Genomic DNA, 22,861 nt, shown 5'->3' with positions numbered 1-22,861 from the left:
GAGCTTACAGATGTAGTATTTTCATTGTGCGACACTGTCAGAGGACGGCATATAGATTAAACACGAGAAAAACTACTGGCAATGATGACATTGCCAATGAAGTATTGAAATCAGATCATCAGTTCATTAAAATCCTCCTTGAGTTGTATAAATCCTGTCCTTCTCAGCGGTATGACTATCATAAAGCCTATAGTCTTCAAAAAAGACAGGCATAATAACGTCACTGTCGGGTGGAAACCTTGTATGTACAAAAACTTTTCAGGAAATGGGAAATATGTGTTCCAATGTAGTTATTATTTAGTCACAAGCTCTAGTTAATACTTTTCATTGGTTAAAACATTTTTAAACCCACAGACACATTCACTTTCAAAACTTTCAAAACGTTGAAATATGGAGATACAAGCCTGACAGCAATGATGTCTTATCAGTAATGTATATAAACTATATTCCTCTCTCTTAAATAATAGAATTATAGATCATCTTGAAAGGTTGCAGGCCTGTTGATGAACAGAATAGCTTTTGCAAAGCAATATCTAGTATTCACCATATTTACTCAGACTCGGCCACTTCTGTTATTCAACTAATACTTGAAAACAAATAATTCAATGCATGCTTCATTGATTTTCAGAAGGCTCTCTACTGGATAAACATGGGAGCTTTTTGAATACAGATTAATAACATCAGGTGTAAATGGGAAATCTGATGCCACCCTTAAGGCTCTCTACTGAGCACCCGTAGCTTGTGTTCAGGTGAATGACTTTAGAAGAGGATGATTTCCAAAATGGTTTGGTGTGAAGCGAGATGTTTTGTCACCAACGTTGTCTGTGTATGTTAATTATGGCAGTGAATTTTCTGCTATCTCACGATTCGATTACGATTCTTGGGGTCACGATTCGATATATATATTTTTTTCCAAATCAAAACGATTCTCGATTCGATTCAGATTCTTTCTGATTTTTTTCGATTCAAAATGAAAAATGATATAATACCAGAGAGGGTTGTGTAAAAATTCTTGGTTTTGATGGAATCTTAGATTAGGTGTAGTTCTGTTTGATGCAGAAACACAACATAATTGCCTCGATGCAACTAACATTAAAGGGTCTACACCATTTTTTTTTTAAATTCAGTCATTCCTTCTCATTTCATGGATTTCCAGAAATGTTTATGAGGTCACAAACATTATTGATGGCAAACCCAATGTTAAATGAAAAGTGCCCGAATCGCTCCGAAACTTTTTCTACCCCCCCTAAGTGGGGGTCTACGAACAAATACTTCGGGCTCTGATTTTGGCTCCGCCCCCCGGAAGTGGGTGAAACAGGCACCTCAAACACTTGGTGGAATTGTTCAAAAATGTTCAAAGTGTTTTTTTTTCGATTTTGTATTTTTCTTAGATGCTTTTTTATGCAGAATTTTTTATTTTTTTTAATATTTTTTTAAAATATTTTTTTTTATTAACAGACACAATTGACTTGGGATGAGTATATCTGAGTGATGATTTAGGCTCAAACCTTTTGAAAAAGGTTTGAGGGACATACACCATATGATATTAAATATTAAAAAAAAAAAAAAAATCATGGTGTAGCTCCTTTAACAAGTGACAATGAGCGTCAGCTTCATGAAGACATGATAATGTTTACTGTGATTATGGTAAGCTTACATTTCAAATCACAAACACCAAATAGTTAAAAACTCACTGGAAATTGTGAATACATTTTGAATCGTTGATAATAAGAATCGCGATTCTTAGATGAATCGATTTTTTCCAACACCCCTAATGTTAATGATTTAATTAGCTCTCATAGTAATAAATAAAACATTCTAAATTGGAGGTTAATGTAGCAAATACGCTTGTAGGCATACAATTGTAATGGCCTACGACAATCTCCAAAGAAAACCTAGTTACTGGAGAACAGGGTCATGTGATCAAGTTCAGAAAGTGGATATACAGTAGAGTAGATTCCACATGTGTGACATGTGTGCCATCCCAAGGGTATAGCCATGAGATGGACACGTGTTTTTTTGCCCCAACTGCATTCTGTGATACAGCAGGACTGCTGCTCTTTGTAAATACTTAGTTTGAGTCAAATTAACAAGGAAAGAAAACATACAAGTGATTCCACAAGCAATGCCACAGAGAAATGAACACGGAAAATGAACACAACAAAATTGGCAAAGCAAGACAGACACGCTGATTTCACATTTTCGGAGCTTGGTGACAGTTCCCCTTTCAACATCGCTGAAGACAAAATGGTCCATTAAACTGTTGATAAGAGTGTTGTCTAGGGTCACCAGACATCCCAAATTGGGGACGATGTCTTTTCAATTTACACAACACCACAAAAATATTCAAATAAATATCATGCAAATCATCAATATCATGCTTCTGACAGGTGCATTGTGGTTGGTGCAATGTGGGGTAATTATAATTACACCTGGTGATTTTTTATTACATATGTGCTCATTGAAGGAATTTGCATGTTTAGTTCTGCTGTGAATGCCATCCTGTCACATCTCCTGTTGAATCTCATGGGGAAATTGAGATATTTAATACACTCTGCCAGAACCTTTGAAGGAATAAGCTATGACAAGAGCTGACCGCCACTCACAGCAATTCATCCTTTGATAAGTACACATGCGCGATAAATTAAAATTCCACTGAGATACCTCCATTATTGTTTTCAAGTGAAGACTATAGCAGTCTAATATGGTCACCCTATAGAGTACCGAAGTCCTGATGCCACTCGTTCAGCTCCTGGGTCATGGAAGTAATTTCTCTATGGAGAATAACATTGGGTCATCTTAGAATCGTCTCATAAGAATTGTGGTCCAAAAATAAACAAACTGTCCAGGGGATATTGTCAGGGATGTGGCTCTGTATCGTTTACGATAGTCAGTCAGTATTTGATAGAGGTGGCTCTGTACCGTTTACAATAGTCTGTCAGTATTTGATAGAGGTGGCTCTGTACCGTTTACAATAGTCAGTCAGTATTTGATACAGTCTGTTTCTGGCAAAAATGTAATTCATTCGGTGGCGGTAACATTAGCCCTTTCTCACCGTCAGCTGATGCTTCATATCTATATGAGTCAAACCACCGGGTTCATTTGTTTCTTTTTGGAACACAGTTCTTATATGACGCGATATTAAACACGTCTATGGGAATTCAGAATGGGGACAAAAAAGTGACCCAGGTAAGATGCGTAAATTACGTCAGACTTCGGTGCTCTATTGTTGTCCTGTTGTTGGGCTGTTGGACCCAACAGCCATGTTGGGACAGCCAAGGTTAAGTTGTCATTTGTTAAAATATGTCCTTGTAGGGGAGAAAAGGGTAAGAAATGATGGCCATTATAATAGAAAAATCGACAGAATAATGAAACAATAAATAGGCCTACTTTAGGTTATTGTGCACCCCTAAAAATATTGTTTTCCCCCCAGATAACACTGATCACTGTAAAAGAAAATCATTACGCACGCAGCCACAGACACAAACTGTGCGATTGTAGTCTAATGTAGATAATCCCCTTATGCAAGATGAAACGGTTATTATCTATTATCCTTCTCCTTTACGTTCAATTTGTTTGCTATAACATATAGCACCTGACAAAGCCAACACGGCGTAACGTGTCATGCAAAATAAAAGATGAAGCATTAACTGAGTCCTGCATTATCTTTGGAGTGTGCGGTCCCTTCATCATGAGAGAAGCAGTGGGATGTTTTTTGTCTTATACATTGTCTTGCCTACCAGCACCTCCACCACTGCCAGATGTGCATGAGAGCTGCCTGATTTTATATATACTAGATTTTCAGGCCGATAATGCGGCCTTCAAGCCAAGTCCTATGTTGCGCTGAGAGGAACAATGGTCACGAAGTATGGCCATTTGAAGTGTTAAACACTGCTATAGCACTGCTGCAGAGCAGTGTTTAAACAGCCATAACTCCAGGTCCCAGCAAGCTACATTCTCCAAACTTGATGGGTGGACCCACAGACTTCCAATTCAATCTAAAATGACCACTTCCGTTTTTTCATTCCTACTTCCAGTTTGTCGGATTGCCTTGAAACTTCACTCGCACACTCTCTGAGGGGTGTGGAGTTCAATGGTGTAACCCGGAAGTACATGTATGACAGTGGACCTGGGTGCTGCAAATGCATCACTGCTCGGCAGCAGTATTATAGCAGTGTTTAACATTTCAAATGGCCATACTTCGGTGACCATTGCAACATAGGACTAGGTTTTACACACACACACACACACTACATTGAATTAATATAGGCTCAACTTAAAACTAACGGAATAACGAAAACTATATGTGAAAATATTAGGCATTACAAACTAAAAATAGCACATTGTGTTGTATACTTCCACCAACCAGTTGTCGTTTACATCCGTGCCTGCCCAGACTCATATAGTATAAGTAGTAAAAGAAGACCTCGAAGGGATTTAATGAACATGTTTTGTGAGGTCAGTGGTCACAGTGACCTTTGACCACCTACTTCTTATCATTTCAATCAACAGTCCAAGCGGACATTTTGTGCCAAATGGCATGACATTTCCTCAAGGATATCACGTCCACAAAAATAACATGGAACAGACATGAGAACACAATGACCTTAACCTTTGACCACCTACTTGTAATCAATTCATCTTTGACTCCAAGTGGATGTTTGTGTCAAATGTCATTAAATTCCCTCAAGGCGTTCCTGAGATATCGCGTTTCACAATGTTGGAATGGTTGGATGGATAGACAGGCGTACAAACGAACATACGGACGTGCAGATGGATGGACAATCTGGAAACATAATGCCTCAGGCCATGGCTGTCACCGGTGGAGCGTAAAGGCATCAAAAAACTGTAACTGTATCGTGTCTTCACAAAATGAACTAAACCAACTAAAACGTGTGTGTGTGTGTGTGTGTGTGTGTGTGTGTGTGTGTGTGTGTGTGTGTGTGTGTGTGTGTGTGTGTGTGTGTGTGTGTGTGTGTGTGTGTGTGTGTGTGTGTGTGTCAGGAGAGGATGCAAAAACATATATCAGCTTTGAAATTCAGTGCTGCACTTAAATCATATTACAGGTAATAATTAGTTTCTGTATCTGAAAGGATTAAGGGCATAAAGCATTGATAGAGTGCAAAAGCATTAGTCACGCTCTCTGCCATGTAAGAGCTTAGCCAGAAGAAGAATTTTAATGAACATCTTGGGTGCCTATAGGTGCTTTGTTGCCATCCCAGCAACAGCTCACACAGGGAGAGGTACTAGACAGGATATTTCCTACGGTGTCACAGGTATTCACAGCTCAGATAAATGCCAGATTTGTTATGAAAACTAATGGCGCTTAGGTTCACTTGCTGGTGACGCACAGTGGAGGGAGGTGGACATCAAAAGAGTGGATTGAAAATAGAGCTGGTATTGGGGAGAAATGACAAAATATTTTGAGATGAAATTCTTCACAGCCATAATATGAGCTTTTCATTTTTCTTTGCTTTATTTATTTATTTATTTATTTCTTAAGACTAATCATTTGCACAATCTCAATAGGGGTTTCCTCTGATATTTGATTCCCTCCAGTTAAGCTTATAAATAGATTACCACACACACACACACACACACACACACACACACACACACACACACACACACACACACACACACACACACACACACACACACACACACACACACACACACACACACACACACAATGAATAATCTCTTTAAGTCAGCTCACTCAAGTTGTGCATCCTTTGATTTGAAGGGCTACATATGCACTGAAGCGTGCATCTTGAGATCAAACGTCCTGCAATTCTGAACTTTCAGGCAGGTGATCGTAATTACCCTGGTAAGGAAGGATATAAATATGCTCCTTATCATCGTCAAGAGATCCGTATATAAACCATAAGCTTTGGGATTACAGCACCTGTACTGCCTCGCCTCTTTACAGATTACCACGAATCTCTTAACAACCAAAGTACTGACTGTTTTGCCCCCCCACCCGCCCAAAAAGCTTCAACACTAAAGCCTAGCACAGGCCAAAGATTTGTGATGAAACGAAACCGTTTTAAGCCTGAATAATGCTTTGTCGTACAATGCTGTAAAAGAAGCTCACAATGCACCGAGGATGCGGCGCTTTGTGAGCTTGTACATCAGCTATTACCGGTGAGCGAAACCAGCGTACAACAGAGCGCAAGTTAAGCAATTAGAATGTACCGTAGAAAAATCAGCAGCGGTCTGAATTACCACTAAAAGGCAGACGGTAAGTTACAGAGGTATGGTGGGCGGAAAGCCCATGTAGATAGTAAAAGTCAGCCAACCATAGAAGCCAATAATGGGCATTCAACCTTGCACAGAGTGACCATGTTGATGTGTGCCTCTGATATTTTTCTATTAGTTGCTTTAATGAGCTGCCAAGCAGCTTCTTGCACTGTGTAATTTGGTATCCAACTGTGGCTAATCAATACTGCTTGATCAATTCCTGCTGTGATTTTTGCAATGATTGATGTTGTACTATGCCACAACACCAAGAAGTACTCTACCCCTGTGATTGATCGATAGAGACAGGCTTGGACATAGACTTAAAAGGTGCTCATAGCATGAAAACTATCGGAAGGGCCACCAACAGGGCAATTTTCCGTGTTCTCTCACACGTGTGTGTGTGCACGCACGCACGCACACGCACACACACACACACACACACACACACACACACACACACACACACACACACACACTTTGTATTACTGTATATGCATGCATTTAAAAACGTATGAATTACAACATAATGTTCCTAATCTGATAATATCTGAAAACATTCTGTGAGCCATGCCATGGTTCTGTAGACAGTTGTATAAGATATGCTGTACACTGAAAGTTTTTTTTTTGAGGCAAGCTTTTCATCAGGTGTATTTGCTAAAGTGTGTTTAAAATGATAGAATTTGTGATGAAAAACAAACAATAGATAAAAAGATGTGATAAATAATGTGATGCAAAAACTCATTCATTGCTTAATTACTGTTGTAAATTGGATAGCCATATTAAAGTAACTGCAGGTAGCAGAGAAAAACTGTGAGAAATTACTGAGTGTAATAATGCAGTGCTCTGAACCTAAGCAGTGGACCACTGTCCCCTGGTTCACACCATCATTTCTATTTTCCAATCTGCGGTTTAATTCAAAAGTCCCAAATAACTGGAAACTTTGAAGATTTGAAGTCAAGCGTGTTATGAACCAAGAGACAGGGGTGCTTATCTCTCATTCAAAGGCATCTGTTTCTCTACAGTGCATATCTGATGAAGGATTTACCTCTCTGTTGAGCCTTTGTGTTTAGATTTTTGTGGGGGGAATCTCTCTGTTTTGTTTGTTTTAGCTTGATGCGATGGGTCATACCTCACACTCCCTGGAGCCAGAGATTGTGCAAGTGCAGGAACCAGTGCCGTTTCCCAGTACCTCCAGTGCCTCAGGGGTGGCAGCGGGGTTGTAGCTCATGTAATACTCTTGCAGCTGGGAGCTCAAGTTCTGCTCTGGCTCCGGGCTCTTTTTCCGCCGCTTGCGTCCCACCATGGACCGCTGCTGCAGAAGCCTGGCCGCGCCTGGGTAGCGCCGCCACAACACATAGATAATGGTCAGGATGAGAGACGTGGTTAAGAAGAGCGCCACGCTGCCCACCACAACCTTGTGCAGAGTCATGTGTTCTATCTCCGGGGGCGGCGTGATTAGCAGACTGTTTAGTGTGGGCCGCGTGCGAGGAGCAGTGTCTTTTGGGTCTAGGCTCACGTGGTTGGGGACGTTTGGGTGGGGGAGGGGTCGAGGTCTGCCCGGGGAGATATGAGGTCCAAAGGTTGTGGGCGGGGGCAAGGGTGGTGGTTGGCTAGTAGGGGTAAACGTTGGGTCTGGGGTCGTTTCAGAGACTAGGTCTGAGGTCGGTGAGGGTGTTTCAGTCTGAAAATAGTCATTCTCCTCACAAATGCCATGGTTCCTCGTGGCCTCCATGATTTTCTCTCCCTGCAGATGCTTCGGGCTGCTGCAGATCATAGTGGTGTCTTTAGTTCCGCGGAAATTCCTCAACCAGGCCACAAGAGGGCATATGCCTGTTCCACAGTCCCACATGTTCCCGGCCAAGCTGATGGAGGTCAGTGAGATCCAGGCCGACACGGCCTCCTGAGACACATTGGATAATTTGTTCGATTCCAGGTTGAGTATCTGCAGATTGGGCAGGCAGTGGAAAACAGCAGGATCCAGGGTCTGAATTTCATTTCCAGAGAGGTCCAACTTCTGCAGGGTGTACCAGGTCCATGGCAGACCTTGATTGACCGCTCGGATGCGATTCCACTGCAGGTAGAGTGACCTCAGGTTGGCCAAGCGTGGGAACAGAAAGAAGTTGATCCGGGAGAACTGGTTGTGCTCCAGATGCAGCTCCATCAGCTTCTGCAGCCCCAAGAAGGTGGTGCGAGTCAGAGCCTTGATTCGGTTGTAGCCCAGATCGAGAAACTCCAAACTGCGACACTCTAGGAATGCTCGAATGGGGATGTTGGTGAGGCCATTCGAGCGAAGGTGCAGATTTTGCAGCTTTCGCAGACCATGGAACTGACCCGGCTGCAGCATCTCCAGTTTGTTGTATGACAAGTCTAGACTGCGAAGATTGGGAATCCCATGGAACGTCGCATTGTGCAGCGATGTGATCTTGTTGGAGCTCAGGATTAACTCTTTTAACCTGCGGACACCCTGGAAAGCTCGGCTGTCCAGGGCAGAGATCTGGTTGTGGTCCAGGTATATCCAAAGCAGCTGGTTGAGATGAGCGAACTGATAGGGGAGCAAGGTGTGCAGGTCATTGTAGCGCAGTGAAAGGCCCTGGCAACCCACAGAGATGTTCTCGGGGACATCTAAAAAGCCGGCTGACTCACAGTGGACAATCTTCCCCTCGCAGCGACAGTTGTTAGGACAAGTGCGCTCACCAAAGCTGAACAACAGTGGAGGTTGCAACAGAAGAAGGAGGGGGAAGAGGATGAGCGCCAGTTGTCCATCACACAGCAATGGACCTGTAGACACAGAGAGAGAGACAGACAGTATGAGATTAAGAGAGACAGATACAGTATATATATAGTGTGTGTGTGTGTGTGTGTGTGTGTGTGTGTGTGTGTGTGTGTGTGTGTGTGTGTGTGTGTGTGTGTGTGTGTGTGTGTGTGTGTGTGTGTGTGTGTGTGTAAATATATATATATATATATATATATATATATATATATATATATATATATATATATATATATATATATATATATACACATACACACAACGGATCTGCCAGATCATATACAGTATGGTTGAAACTTTTTTTTTTTTGGTCCAGAGACAGCAGAATAGACAGAATAGACAGCAGGTGACTATAGTTCACCGCATACTATATATTGATTGCCCTACTCTACCGTGCTACCAAATACTTTGAGCTATAATTTGTTTGAATTGGTGTAAGTGGACAGCAACCTTCTTAATGTTGGTGCCCCTAACTGCAGCATCCAGCGCACACATTTGACATTACACTGATTACTAGCTGGATTGCCATGACATTTTCTGGGTTCAGAGAATGAACCCTCCTGATTTTGGAGACATAACCAAAACCATGGGTGCCCATGGGCTTTCCTCTAATGCCTTAGGTCAACATTTCCTCTTGCAAACATTTTACACCAAACAAGACACTGGCTGGATTGCCATGTGATTTTCTGTGCAGCTTCAGGCTCCACAGATGATGGTCTCTACTGACTTTGGTGACCCCATGGCTTTCCTCTCGTACCAACCTCAGGCGGGGAAATAAAGGGAGTATACTCAAGTGCAAAGCCAATGCAAGAGCCATCATTAATCTGAGAGAGAGACTATTCAGACACAGCTTGCCTCTGCGCCTCCTCTCTGGTCATCCTCACCCACTGCAGACTGCCCAGAACCGTCAACAAGTTGTTTGCTTAGCAAGCCACACTGAGATTCAAAATATTAACTTGTGATGCATTCTCACTGTTCTCTGAATTTTAATCATGAGAGAAAATGCTATGACAGATTATATAAGGAAAGTTAGATGAAAAAATATCTGCAAGGGACAGGGATTGTTGTGCCTTCAGCTTATCCTTAGACATTTAAACTAACCTATTATTGTGTGCGAAATGAATTCATACAGTAAGCAGTGAATGTTGTTACTATGAAAAAAACGTAATATACACTACAGCACATTACTCATTACCAAAGAAAAGCAGACAGGCAATAACAGAAGTATTTTTCACTTGCCGCAGCAAGAGAAAAATAGTGACATTTCATTTTCACTAAAATATGCTAGCAATAGCAACACATAATTCCAGGTGAGAGTTGACTTTTGAGCTAGAATTGATCCAAGTACTGCAGACTGTATGTAAGAGACAAATCAGTCTGTCCAAAATGTCAAAATTACAATAATGATTGTCATATGCGTTGACTAACAGGACTGCTCTGACTTGACAAAAACTGTTTGGAATGGAGGTTTTAAAATATTCCAAAAAATACAACCCATTCTTATTCTCAGCTCGTTGCATATTGCTGCTTTATCAATTCGTATGGCCTCCATATTTGTACAAACCTTTTCACACCTGGAAACAAGACTCTCTGGTTAAACCTTGGGATGTCTTAAGAGGTAAGGAGATTTTCTCTAGGAGCTTTTGAGGTGTACGGGTGCAGATAATGGAAACAGTGTTGCTTTTCCAGCTTAAATAAAGTGTATTCAATCTTCACCGGTCAACTTAATTCTTGCAGATGGAAGCTAAACAAAACTAAAAGAGGTATTTAAATCAAAATCCCTGTTCCTCTGTTGGCCCCAGTCATGTATCCTCTCTTCCTACACTGTTTCCCTTCCATTTCAGCTCCCTCACTAGGGCAATCAGCTTATATAGTTTAGCTGGGAAGCAACCATTGTCCTGAATGCCTTGCTGATGCTGACTATGGGTTTTGTAGACTTTTGTAGTCCGTGTTGCTGCCACCAGGAGGGAATGCATCTCCCCACTGTGACACTACCTGTCATGACATCACGACCTCTTGCATCAGTACTAGACACCAATGATCTGTGTAAAACAAAGTAACTGAGCTACACTAAAAGCTCCCTTCCAAAATAAGTAGCTCCCTAGACTACACTTACAAGTTTCTCACTGGGCAGTTTGAGCAGTATGGGCTGCCGGCACAAGTGTACAAATGTAACCAAAGGGACCCTTACGGGTTCATTACATTTATCAATTAGCGACAGTCTCGGGGAGCAGAACGTAATGTTACCTAAATAGGTAATCTAAATAGGCATCGATCTATTAACGCTGCTCAGCACTGTTAATAGTTAGACCTAATTTATGCTCCGAGCACGCCGAGAATAGTGCCGAGAACGGCGCGCGACACTGTTGTGTGACGAAGCATAAACTAGGCTTTAGCCCAGTCCACTGTGTCTCTGTCCATGCCTCCGTGGTGCTGAAATGGTCAAATCCTGCTCCCTTTCTCTCAGGCGCTCATTCAGCGTTTTTTTTTTTTTTTTTTTTTTTTCACTTCGCTTTGAGCCTGATTTTCGATGTCACCTGTTACGTAGGCACACCATTGCTGATTGGAAAGTGCTCAGCGAATAACAGCAGGAAGGGAAGTAACTTGAATTCTACATTGGAAGGCTTTGGTCCCGCCTCGCCCACAGGCCAATCAGAATCCTTGAATCTTGCCTGGTGTCCAAAACCGGCCCTTTTCACATACTGTAGGTAGACTGAGAAGCAAAGTAAATATGGCGGGGAGCAGGCAGTATACTTAATCTGTGCTGAGGGCAGGAGAGCGCGCTGGAAAACAAACTGTGGGCGAAACAAGTTGAAACCAGGCTGTAATGGTCAGAAATCCATGCAGCGAGAGTGGGCGGGATTAAGAAAACAGTCCCACGCAGGGCACACACACACACACACACACACACGCACGCGCACACGCACATGTCCAATCAGAGAGACTGAAATGAAACCGTACTTGGGGCTCCACGTTATATAACCTGGAATTTACTATGCTTATCTTTTGTTCCTGTAATTACTTTTCCTATTAATTATTTAATTTATTCCGAAAATATTTGATTTGTGGCCTTTAGAAAACATTCGGGGCTACAGCCACGTAAGCTAACCCCTAGTTCCGCCTTCTATGTGTAGCCCCCAGTGGTTCTCAGACAGTTTCATGTCAAGGACCCCCAAATTGTTATGTGTTTGGCCCCGGACCCCCATCTGAAAGGATTGCATGCCAGAGACCCCCAGAACAGATTTGTCAAGATTTGTGAAAAATAGCAGATCTACCAGCTCACAGCACGTCGTAGCGGGTTGCATCGCGATTCACGACGTGTGGTGAGCTTGTAGATCTGCTAATTTCAAATAAAAGAGGGCTCAAGTGTTTAAACTGTTCCTCATTTAACATTTTTGGTGTAGCCGACAAGAAGCACTTCTATATGACGGTGTCGTCACCTACAGGACCAATCCTTGGGCTGATGTCTGCAACTTGTCTGCTGCAGGGGAATACAGACATGCAAGCTTGTGAATGACATGTCAGCCTTCACTTCAGTGTAGGAAAATACATTTTCTGGGCACAGAAAAAACATCTTTCCATAGAAAAAATGTGAAAAGGTTGTGCTGGCGTGAACAATCACATCTTGTGAGAAAGATCGCGGTCCAGCCTATAGATACTCCATCCAGGATATTCGGATATGCAGTGGCAGAAACTAGTTTCCATGGAGAGAAAGATCAGACACCCACGTACACAAACGGGCACGCACACACGCGCTCGCACACACTTACTTCAACTGCTATTTAGAGCATGTTTTGGGGGTTTTGAGTGAACATCTGAATCGCACACAGCCACGCACGCACGCACGCACGCACGCACGCACGCACGCACGCACGCACGCACGCGCGCGCGCACACACACACACACACACACACACACACACACACACACACACACACACACACACACACACACACACACACACACACACACACACACACACACACACACACACACACACACACACACACTCACACACACACTCTAGGGCATTAACGAATAGTGATTTATGGTATTCGAATTATTCGACCCAAAAGTATTCGAATAGTCGATTATTCGGTTTGATTATAAAAAATAAAAGAATTTAAAAAAAGTTTTTTTTTTTTTTTTTTTTTTTAATGGCATTGATGACTCGACTCAAGGAATGCGAGTTGACGTCACACCAGAGCTCACAGCTGCGTGTCTGCTCTAGAAAAGCCACTTTAAAAAAAGTTTTTTTTTTTTTCGAATAATCGAATAGTGGTTTGATAGTCGAATAGTCGGTTTGATATTCGAATATTCGAATATTCGACTATTCTGTGAATGCCCTAACACACACACACACACACACACACACACACACACACACACACACACACACACACACACACACACACTCTGAACACCTGCTTTTATTATGTGGAGCACATGTTGTTTGGTGGTTGTTTCTTTTTTTCTTTTTTTGTTGCCTGATTGGTTTCGGAGCAGTGTGAGCAGACAGTCTGTTTGACTTCCTTTATAGATCACTGAGATAGCATAGGTTAAAAAAAAAGGAAATAGCTTTGATGTAGTAAACAATTTTTTTGCCGGTGGCTTTGTCATTTTGGCAACAAGTTTCGGGGGCAAACAGAGAGGTTGCCAAAAAAAAGAACATTCATGTGGAATGGAATGGTTATTGTGAAAAATATACAATTGAAAGATTATATCAAAAATAACTTTTGTTTACTTGAAAACGTTACACAGTAAAACAGAACATGAGAATGGCCACAGACTGACCTACGCCTACTGCACTTTTTTTTATTTGTATCTCTGAATTGTTTACACCCAGATCTAGTACATTGAATTTAGATGTCACCAGACATATTGGTAGGCGGATATCTGTTGTCATTTGACTATGAAAGACCAACTGTAAGGCATAGACAGTGGGCTAAACATGTAGGCCACCAGTATGGTTCTTTAATAAGACAGCTGGACCTGGTTCATGGTTAAAATATCAATCTGTCATCACAGCTTAACCACTCTTTCTTCTTCTGATTGTTACTCTAGATCAAGACCTTTACAATGACATCTGACAAAGTATGACTACACTGAATTTCCATAGGTTGAACTTCTGATGGTCTCAGAAACTAGGTTTGAGATAGGTGAAAATCTGTGGTGGAAAGTAACTAAGTACATTTACTCAAGTACTGTACTTAAGTACAATTTTGAGGTATTTGTACTTTACTTGAGTATTTTCAATTTCAAATACTCCACTACATCTCGGATCCAAATATTGTACTTTTACTCCACTACATTTATTTGAAATTTTTAGTTACTCTGTAGATTTTGATTATTATTACAAAACACATTAACCACTTCAGCTTACATTTCGGCCATTTTAAATTAGTCGATCTACAAGCTCACGATGTGTCGCGATGCAACGCATTGTGATCTTGTAGATCTGCTATTTTCAAAAGATTTTAATACATTTTATTATTTATTTGTGTTGAAAACTGCGACATTCTGCACAATGAGTACTTTTGGTACTTTAAGTAGGCCTACATTTTGACAGCACTACTTTTGTACTTTTACTCAAGTCAATTTTGTATTCCAGACTTTTACTTGTAACAGAGTATTTCTACATTGCAGTATTGATACGTTTACTCAAGTTAAAAGTGTGAGTACTTTTTCCACCACTGGTGAAAATTCAACTTAATCTCTGACCAGCCAATTCCAAGTCTAGGCAGCATTTAACGTAACATAACATACCTTGTTATCAAGTAGCTAAAATGGCAAGCAATAATATGTGTTTGTGACTGTCCAGAATCAACATCATTCAAACAGCTATCTTTTTATGCCTTCAAACAGTTAAAGTCATTGTCAATTCAACAGTTTTGGAAGTCTTTTTCATGACTTTCAGATTACTGCAAAACACCAGCTTGCAATTTGCATAGCGTTTCTGATCCTAGTAAATCTGGCTCATTATTCATTACAAATTCCCGAATGTTCCTGAATAACTTATGGATTTGGGCACACTCCTAGCCACTGTAGGTAAATATTAATCCAGTACACTGGAGGCAGTAGGCATTATTTCTTGATGATACAAATCTGTAGGCCTACTTTGTCAATAAAATCCCTATCTGTATGCTTCCATGATCCACTATACTTGTTCAAAGCTGATCAATTACTGGATTCAATAGTCATTTTTATAAATACGCTTAAAGTGAAAGTACTTGACTCACAAAAATACTGCCATACTTGCATCCATTTCACTTTACGCCACCGCAAATGTCACTATATCAATATTCAGAGTGATAATATTCTAATGGCACAATTATTGTCTGTTTAGTGCTTAAAAACAAAACATTATCTACAAGCTCACGTGTTGTACTGCAACGCGTTGTGAGCTTGTAGGTTATGTGGGGTCCCCCAGGGGTCTGTACTTGTTCCCTTCCTTTTTCCCTCTACACCAATGGTTCTTAAAGTGGGGTCCAGGGACCCTCAGGGTTCCTTGAGAAGGTTCCTTATGGACCCTTAAAGGTCTGTAATTCTGAGAGCGTAAGGGTCCATTTGGTTCCATTTGTACACTCCCAATTAAAAGGTTTGAGGACTGCTCTACACCAAATCTCTTGCTGACAATAGCTGATCTACAAGCTCACAACATGTTGCAACGCAAGGCGTTGTGCGCTTATAGATCTGCTATTTTCACCTATTATGACATACCCAGAAAAGGGACTGCTAGGGTTCATGTGGTTTTAAGGCTCAAGTCTTCATAGTGATACAGTATGCACATCCACTCCCATCACCTCCATTAGGGGAACGCCATGTTAGATGGCCGACATCCTCCGCAATCTACAGAGTCATCAGTTTCACCTAAATGGTAATCCCATTGGAGCAGTTAGGGCGGCCCTCAGCGAGACTCCAGAGAGCCCTCAACCGCTGAGGTCACTTAAGCCACATTCCGTGACGTCTGTTCATACACAATCCTTTGAAAAAAGAAAAAGAAAAAAAGAGGAGGGCTTATTTTTCAACAGTGATTCAGGCATATTTCAGCGTAAAAAAATAAGCCCCTGGCTAAATAGCGATATGAATGAAAATCTCAACACTCTGCTACTGCCTCATTGAGGTCTCCGCAGGACAGCCAGCCACTTTAATTAGTGTGCATAGTGTCGGCATAGATCTCTGCAGACCCAGAGCGATGAAAACCTATTTGTCGTATCTATATCAGAGTCCTGGGGGGGCCTTTATGGACTACAGTGATGGGAGGCATCGGATTGTGTTTCAGATTGATCACCCGGTCGTTACTGGTCGTTAGACGTGGCAGGCTGCACGGGCCCTACTCAATTCTCTCCTATATCATGCATCAGACCCTTTGGGGACCTCCAACGAACCTCACTGCCAAGGTGGCTTAATGGTCTCCAGACATGTGTCTTTGGCAGTGATGTATCAACAGCACTTCAAAGACAAATAGAGTTAAACCAATCGTTAGGATACAATCTGTCTCTTTAGGATGTCTAATGGGGATAGGAACAAACACGAGAAAGACAACCAACTACTTATCATCCAAACATGTTCACACAAACACTGGGATTTGTGCACACGTGCAGCATAGACAGACACATGTCGTTAGCCTCATGCAGTAGGTGGCCGGTGACTTTGACCAGTTTCACTTTCAAAACCTTTTGCATCATGCATGTCACACAAACAGAATGCGATGCGTTTTGTTGATATAACAAGTTTTTTTCATATAGAGTCCTATCCACAAATCCACCATTTAACTTCCACAATCCACATGATCAAAACCATTGGTGTTGTGTGCCGCATTTTGTTTGTGTGACATGCATGATGCAAAGGTTTTGAAAGTGAAACTGGTCAAAGTCACTGGCCACCTACTGTAGCATAATTGCCTAAGTAACTTTTTGGTCAGATTTAAATTTTTGCCTAGCTCTACTCTCCTAACACTGCTGCATCATTGTGCCTTATTGCCTACCTCCTAAGCCAATCAGAACGCGTGTTGAATGAATCAGCAGTGTTAGGAGAGTAGAGTTAGGCAGATATAAATAAAGGCAGATAAGCAAAATTCGTTTTTTACTCATGATTGCCAAAGTCACCCAGATGACTTAGGCAGAGAGTGATTTTTTGTTTCTTCTTTCCTGAAAACCTTAAAAATATAACTTAAGCAATTATGCTATGAGGCTAACAATGTGTGTATTCACCTTCTGTGCACCCATACACACGTGCATTTAAATAGACACAGTAATGACAAAAAACGCTATGTATGAATGTATCACATCCCAGGTGCATGTTGTAGTTCAACTCCAATTGTGATTAGTGCAGAAGGCATAATTATGTAAAAGCTCTGGGGTTTATTTGTCCACATACACTCTGAAAAGAAGCAGATAACAAATGTTAATTGTTGGGAAACCGCTAGGCTTGCAGAAAACATCAAATGTGCATTAAACTTGTTTTTTTTCTGTTTTCCATCATCTCCTACTGTACGGGAAAAAAACTGAAATGACTTCAGTGTACTGTACTTAAATGTATTCATTGTTATTTGTATTTATTTATATATTATCATGTTAGGCTGTTGTCGTTTCGCACATCGAGTGCCCAGAGCCAAAAAGCACTTTGCAAAAGTACAACAATCACTGGCATTCCTTCACAATAGCATCAACTTTACTAACTAAGGTTATTTCAAAGCAACCTGTCTCGAAATCCTCTAAGACTGAATTCTGGCAGGCACAGCAGAGTCAGCCATCGTCTTCCCTGGCGGAGCGACAAGTTGATATTTCATTTGAATGCATGCCGCTCTGGAACACTGACGCAAAGGCTATTACCCGGAGTGCCCAAGTGGAGTAACCAACACCGCTAAGGCTGAGGCAGCGAAGCACTTCAAAGAAATGAAAAGTGCATTTGAAAACAAAATATACCAACTATCTTTTCATATACAGTAGGATCAATTATAGCCCATGTATATGATATAGAGGGCTGATCATCAAATAGGGCTGTCATAGACACACACACACACACACACACACACACACACACACACACACACACACACACACACACACACACACACACACACACACACACACACACACACACACACACACACACACACACACACACACACACACACACACACACACACAGTATATGATACATAAAGATAACTCAGAACGGTTGATGTAAAGAAGCTGCCAGTGATAGAGTCCACTTATACAGCTTTAATCAGCATACTTCTGATGTGCTGAGAATACCTGAAACATGTTAAAGGCTTAGGGATTTGGAAGCTTCAAATATGAACTGAGTGCAGGCTCCCTCACCCCCCCCCTACCTTCCTCTTTACTGTCTTCCTCTGACATAAGAGCCAAGGGTTTTAAAGTGTCTGTGATGTGTGATAGAGCTTAGGCAAGCAAAATTCTAGGGCACTACAGTGCAAGTGATATATTACATTATTGAGTGTGTTCACTCAGATTTAAGGCACATAAAATTAAAAATACTTCCAGGCCACAGAAGTATGTGACATATTACCAGTCCCGAGCCCCATCATGCAACAGTGATTAATTAGACACACTGGCATTGCAATATTGAAATGAAGTACCTTTTGCACACTTAAAACCCATTATTTTATGCTCATTAATTTGAAAATTGGAGAGAGTAGCAGGTTTAACTCACAGAAGAAACATGGAGTCGTATAAAAATGACTGATTTATGATAAAAGCTTATTTTATAACTGCTGTGCCGTAGAACTGCACCCGTATACAGTACATTCAGTGACAGAAGAAGGGGCCCTAAGTGCATACTATACTATCCTCCTATAATTTGACAAACCTCTGTAACTCTGTAACTCTGTCTGTTTGTTTGTAGTGGTGAAGCTGCCCGGTTCTCCTCAGTGGCTGGAGCAATTGCTCTGATTTTGCACACAGCCATTGACCATTACCATCTGAACTTAACTGCGAAGCCCGTTTTTCAATTTTATCAAATCTCAAACCTCGCGACGAGACGTGCAATAACCCCAAGTTTGCAACTACTTTCGCCTGCGCCCTTCACCGGGTATGGTCTAGTAGACTATAACAGGAGTACCTTTGAGTGGTGCTGCTTACTCTGACGACAGCTGTAATTTTGAGAGGTACAGTATATGCCATCGATTATTAGACAATGGTAATTCATAATTTAAATGAAAGCAGGCCAAAACATCGTAACGGCAATTCTATATCTCCAAAGGAAGGGGTGACACAAGCCTGGTGATGTGCCCGGAAGAAATATTAAAACAAAGTGTACGAGGGAAAGACATGCATAGATTTCGACATCAACATTATGGACAGACATTAGGGAAGTGATTTACTTGCTACAGGTTAATTCTATTCTAGATTAGTTGTACTGTAGATTATCGACAGACAGACAGACAGACAGACAGACAGATAGACAGATAGACAGATAGATAGATTTCAGTGGTGGACAAAGTATATATTCAAGTGAGAAAGTCATGTGCTTGCAAAAATAAACCTCCAAAAATGGACTGTATGTACAGTACAGTACTGTCCACCACTGATAGATTTACAGGCAGACAGAGACAATGATTCCTTTCCCTATCTAGATGTGTTTGTAAAACCCTGTCTATTTTGTTTTAGAATCGTGTAATCCATACAATTTGTCATTCAAGATTAAATGCTATGAATATGTGCATTGACGTATGCAATAGGTATTAGCATTTCAGATCCAAGGGGATTAATGGATCTGAGATAAATGGTTTTCTTTAAAATAACTTACATATTGAATACTAATTTAGCCACAAATCAACACAACTTTACAACGATGGCCTTTAAATGAACATCGACCCAGCAAGTGTATTACTAAAGTGCCCATGAAGAGTGGTTGGTATTAATTAAACTCATTGTAAATCATGTTATTCCTGTGAGATTATCCTTAAATACAGAGGCTTATAGCTGTTAAGAAAATATCCATGTTCTTAATCATCCATGTGACTGAATTGTTGCATGTGTTACAAGTGCCAAATATGAATTGCATGGTTCAAGGGACTTTGAATACATTTGATCTAATGACTCAGATCAGAGGTGTCAAATGATTTTTAAGCGTGGGACAGATTAACATACAGAGTACAATTTAAAAGTACTGGAAATTAAACACACATTCTGAACAAAACAAATGCAATATTGTCGCTGTTTGTCAGAAACATATCTCCATGGTTTTTTTTTTACTTTTCTTTTTACAAATTACGCTATAATGAGATGCCCATTGGTTAAGTCAATCTGTGGGTTTTATAAATATGTAACAAAATAATAACAATTGGATCCATTGAAACACAGAATCTTGTTTCCATTTACTGAAAATTTTCCGTTTTGGACATGTTCCTGCCCAACAGTGACAATATATAATATTTGATATTCATAAATATTTACTATACATTCACATACATAATGTTCTAGATGTCTTCTTTTAGATGACTGTCTAGCCATGCCTCAATGCAGTATCTTATCATGCTGAAACGTGTTAACCGCAACTTGCTAGTTGTATATGTCAATATGTTTTTCTCTATCAGTCGTGATGTCAGCATCAAATGGGATCCACCAGACAAAAGGAGAAACCACAAGATACCATGGAAATTGGTAAAAGGTTCATATCGTCGCGCTCTCGGGCATCTCCATATTTCAAGGTTTTATGTTTTTTTGTAAATGAATGCCCTACTTCGTTGTACAACAGTGTCGTGCTAAAGAAGCCGATCTTCAAGCTGACAACGAGACGCTTCGTGATGCGCTGTGAGCTTGTAGATGAGCTATTTTTGCTATTTTCAAAATTTTTTGAAAGTGACGTGAAAATGTCTATCTGTCGATTAATATTCAACCAATGAAAAGTATAAATAAGAGCTTGTGACTAGATAATAACTACATTGAACCCATTAGAATATTGGTTCTCAAATTGGGGTCCGGGGACCCCCAGGGGTCCTTGGGGTGGGGTTCCAGGGGGTCCCCAGCAAAAGTAGTTAACATAGCATCACAATCATTTTAACCACTTTTTCCATTTAAATGTTGGCTATTAAAAAATAGCCAACATTTCGTGCCGCGCTGCGAGTTTGTACACCTGCTATTTTTGAAAATATTTGCGAAATATCGAAAATATTTGGAAGATTTTGAATAATTTTTAAACACTAATCTTATCTTATGGGGGTCCCTGGCACAAAACATTTTCAGATGGCGGTTTAGGGGTCCTTGGCATACACGGTTTCCAGCCGACAGCGACGATATGAAGTGTAACTCCCTATTCTGATATGAAGTGTTACTCCCCATTCTGATATGAAGTGTTACTCCCCATTCTGATATGAAGTGTTAGTCCCCATTCTGATATGAAGTGTAACTCCCCATTCTGATATGAAGTGTTAGTCCCCATTCTGATATGAAGTGTTACTCCCCATTCTGATATGAAGTGTTAGTCCCCATTCTGATATGAAGTGTTACTCCCCATTCTGATATGACGTGTTACTCCCCATTCTGATATGAAGTGTTACTCCCCATTCTTTCCCCAGCCAGCCTAAGCCTATTCTTCATTTCATTGGACACAGCAGTTCTTTTCTCTGCTGTGCGCTACCAGACAACAGCCCCAGTAAGTTGCCAGTATTTCATGACTCTCAAGCAGATGTCAAGGGGGATCCAGAACATCCACCAGCTTGATGTCTGCTGTAATGAGTTTCTTGTCATTGGCAACAAATTCAGCTGTCTAGTATGTCAGCTCTGTATACAGTATCTAAGCCTATTGAATAAATTAATTAACTAATTAAAAAGTAAAACTTTATTTTGATGAAATAGTATTACATTTTGTGCCAAAATGAATATGATCAAAATGAGAACTGGCACTTATTTAGTCAGTGGTTGACAAAATAATAACAGTATACAGCGTAGACCACATCCACTATATATAGCTATATTAAAATATGTTATTACCAAATTTATTTTTAAAGCTTTTAAGGCTTTAAAGACGCTGAGCGATTGACATGCCTAGTAATTAATTTTCAATGGGAGGCGGGCGCCTAGTTGGGAGGCGTGGACAATCTGAAGTGCGGAGCGGCGAGCGGGCGCCTATCCCGTGAAATTGCCGCGCTCCTGCTCGTTTCATGCACACGCCCACCCATGCCAAGAGCCGGATTGTGGTCAGCTTTCAGGCTGAATGCCTGGTGTTTACTTGCGGAGCGAGTCCGTCTGAGTATTCGCAAATTTTCCCGCTGATCCAAGCGAGAACGAAGGCGTTGTGTCGCTCCCCGCCTGTAAAGTCCTTTACATCGTGATTCAATATAATGTTGTTTACGGTATATATAATGTCTGTATTGGACTGTTTCACTTTGCAGTGTCACATGTGCCTGTAGGCAGAAACTAATGACAAGCATTCACCTTCCTTCCATTATTATTACTACCATACTGTAAAATGCTGTCTTTTTTGCTGTTGTTCCTTATGTTTCCTTGTTCATGCACCAGTGCAAAAGCGGTAAGGACCGAAGGTTACATCTCAGAGCTGCATCTTCTTACAATACATAAACCAAATCTCTGTATGTATGTCTGTAATCCACGTATCTCGAGAACCGTTCGCCCGGGCCGACTTCAAATTCGACACATGCGTGGCAGACGACCCGAGGGAGTGCAGTGCCCGGTGTTGAGTCGGTCAAATAGGCGGTTGTCCAGAACCACCAGAAAAGGCTCTGGCTGTGGCCCAAATGAGCCAATTGATTGCCATGACAACCCCAGCCTTAGCTTGTTTTGGCAAATTCCCCGCATCTGCCATTTGATTAGTTAGTCAGTGCCCCCTACGGGCACAGGTCTAGTATTGCAAATAAGGTCA

General features: G+C 41.1%; 1 protein-coding gene across 1 annotated transcript in view; it reads right to left on the bottom strand.

Annotated features, from left to right (window-relative positions):
- lrrtm4l1 (leucine rich repeat transmembrane neuronal 4 like 1) overlaps positions 1-22,861 on the bottom strand; it is a gene marked incomplete at both ends in the record, with an annotated part of 90,527 nt that overhangs the window by 59,579 nt on the left and 8,087 nt on the right. Inside the window, one exon of the mRNA XM_080420216.1 lies at positions 7,373-9,021. Coding sequence (XP_080276342.1) covers positions 7,373-9,021 — 1,649 coding nt within the window. The remainder of the gene's footprint in view (positions 1-7,372; positions 9,022-22,861) is intronic.

This window comes from Gymnoscopelus braueri, assembly GCF_963280865.1.
Source record: "Gymnoscopelus braueri genome assembly, chromosome: 22".
Lineage (NCBI taxonomy): Eukaryota > Metazoa > Chordata > Actinopteri > Myctophiformes > Myctophidae > Gymnoscopelus > Gymnoscopelus braueri.
This window is presented reverse-complemented; position numbering and strand designations above follow the sequence as displayed.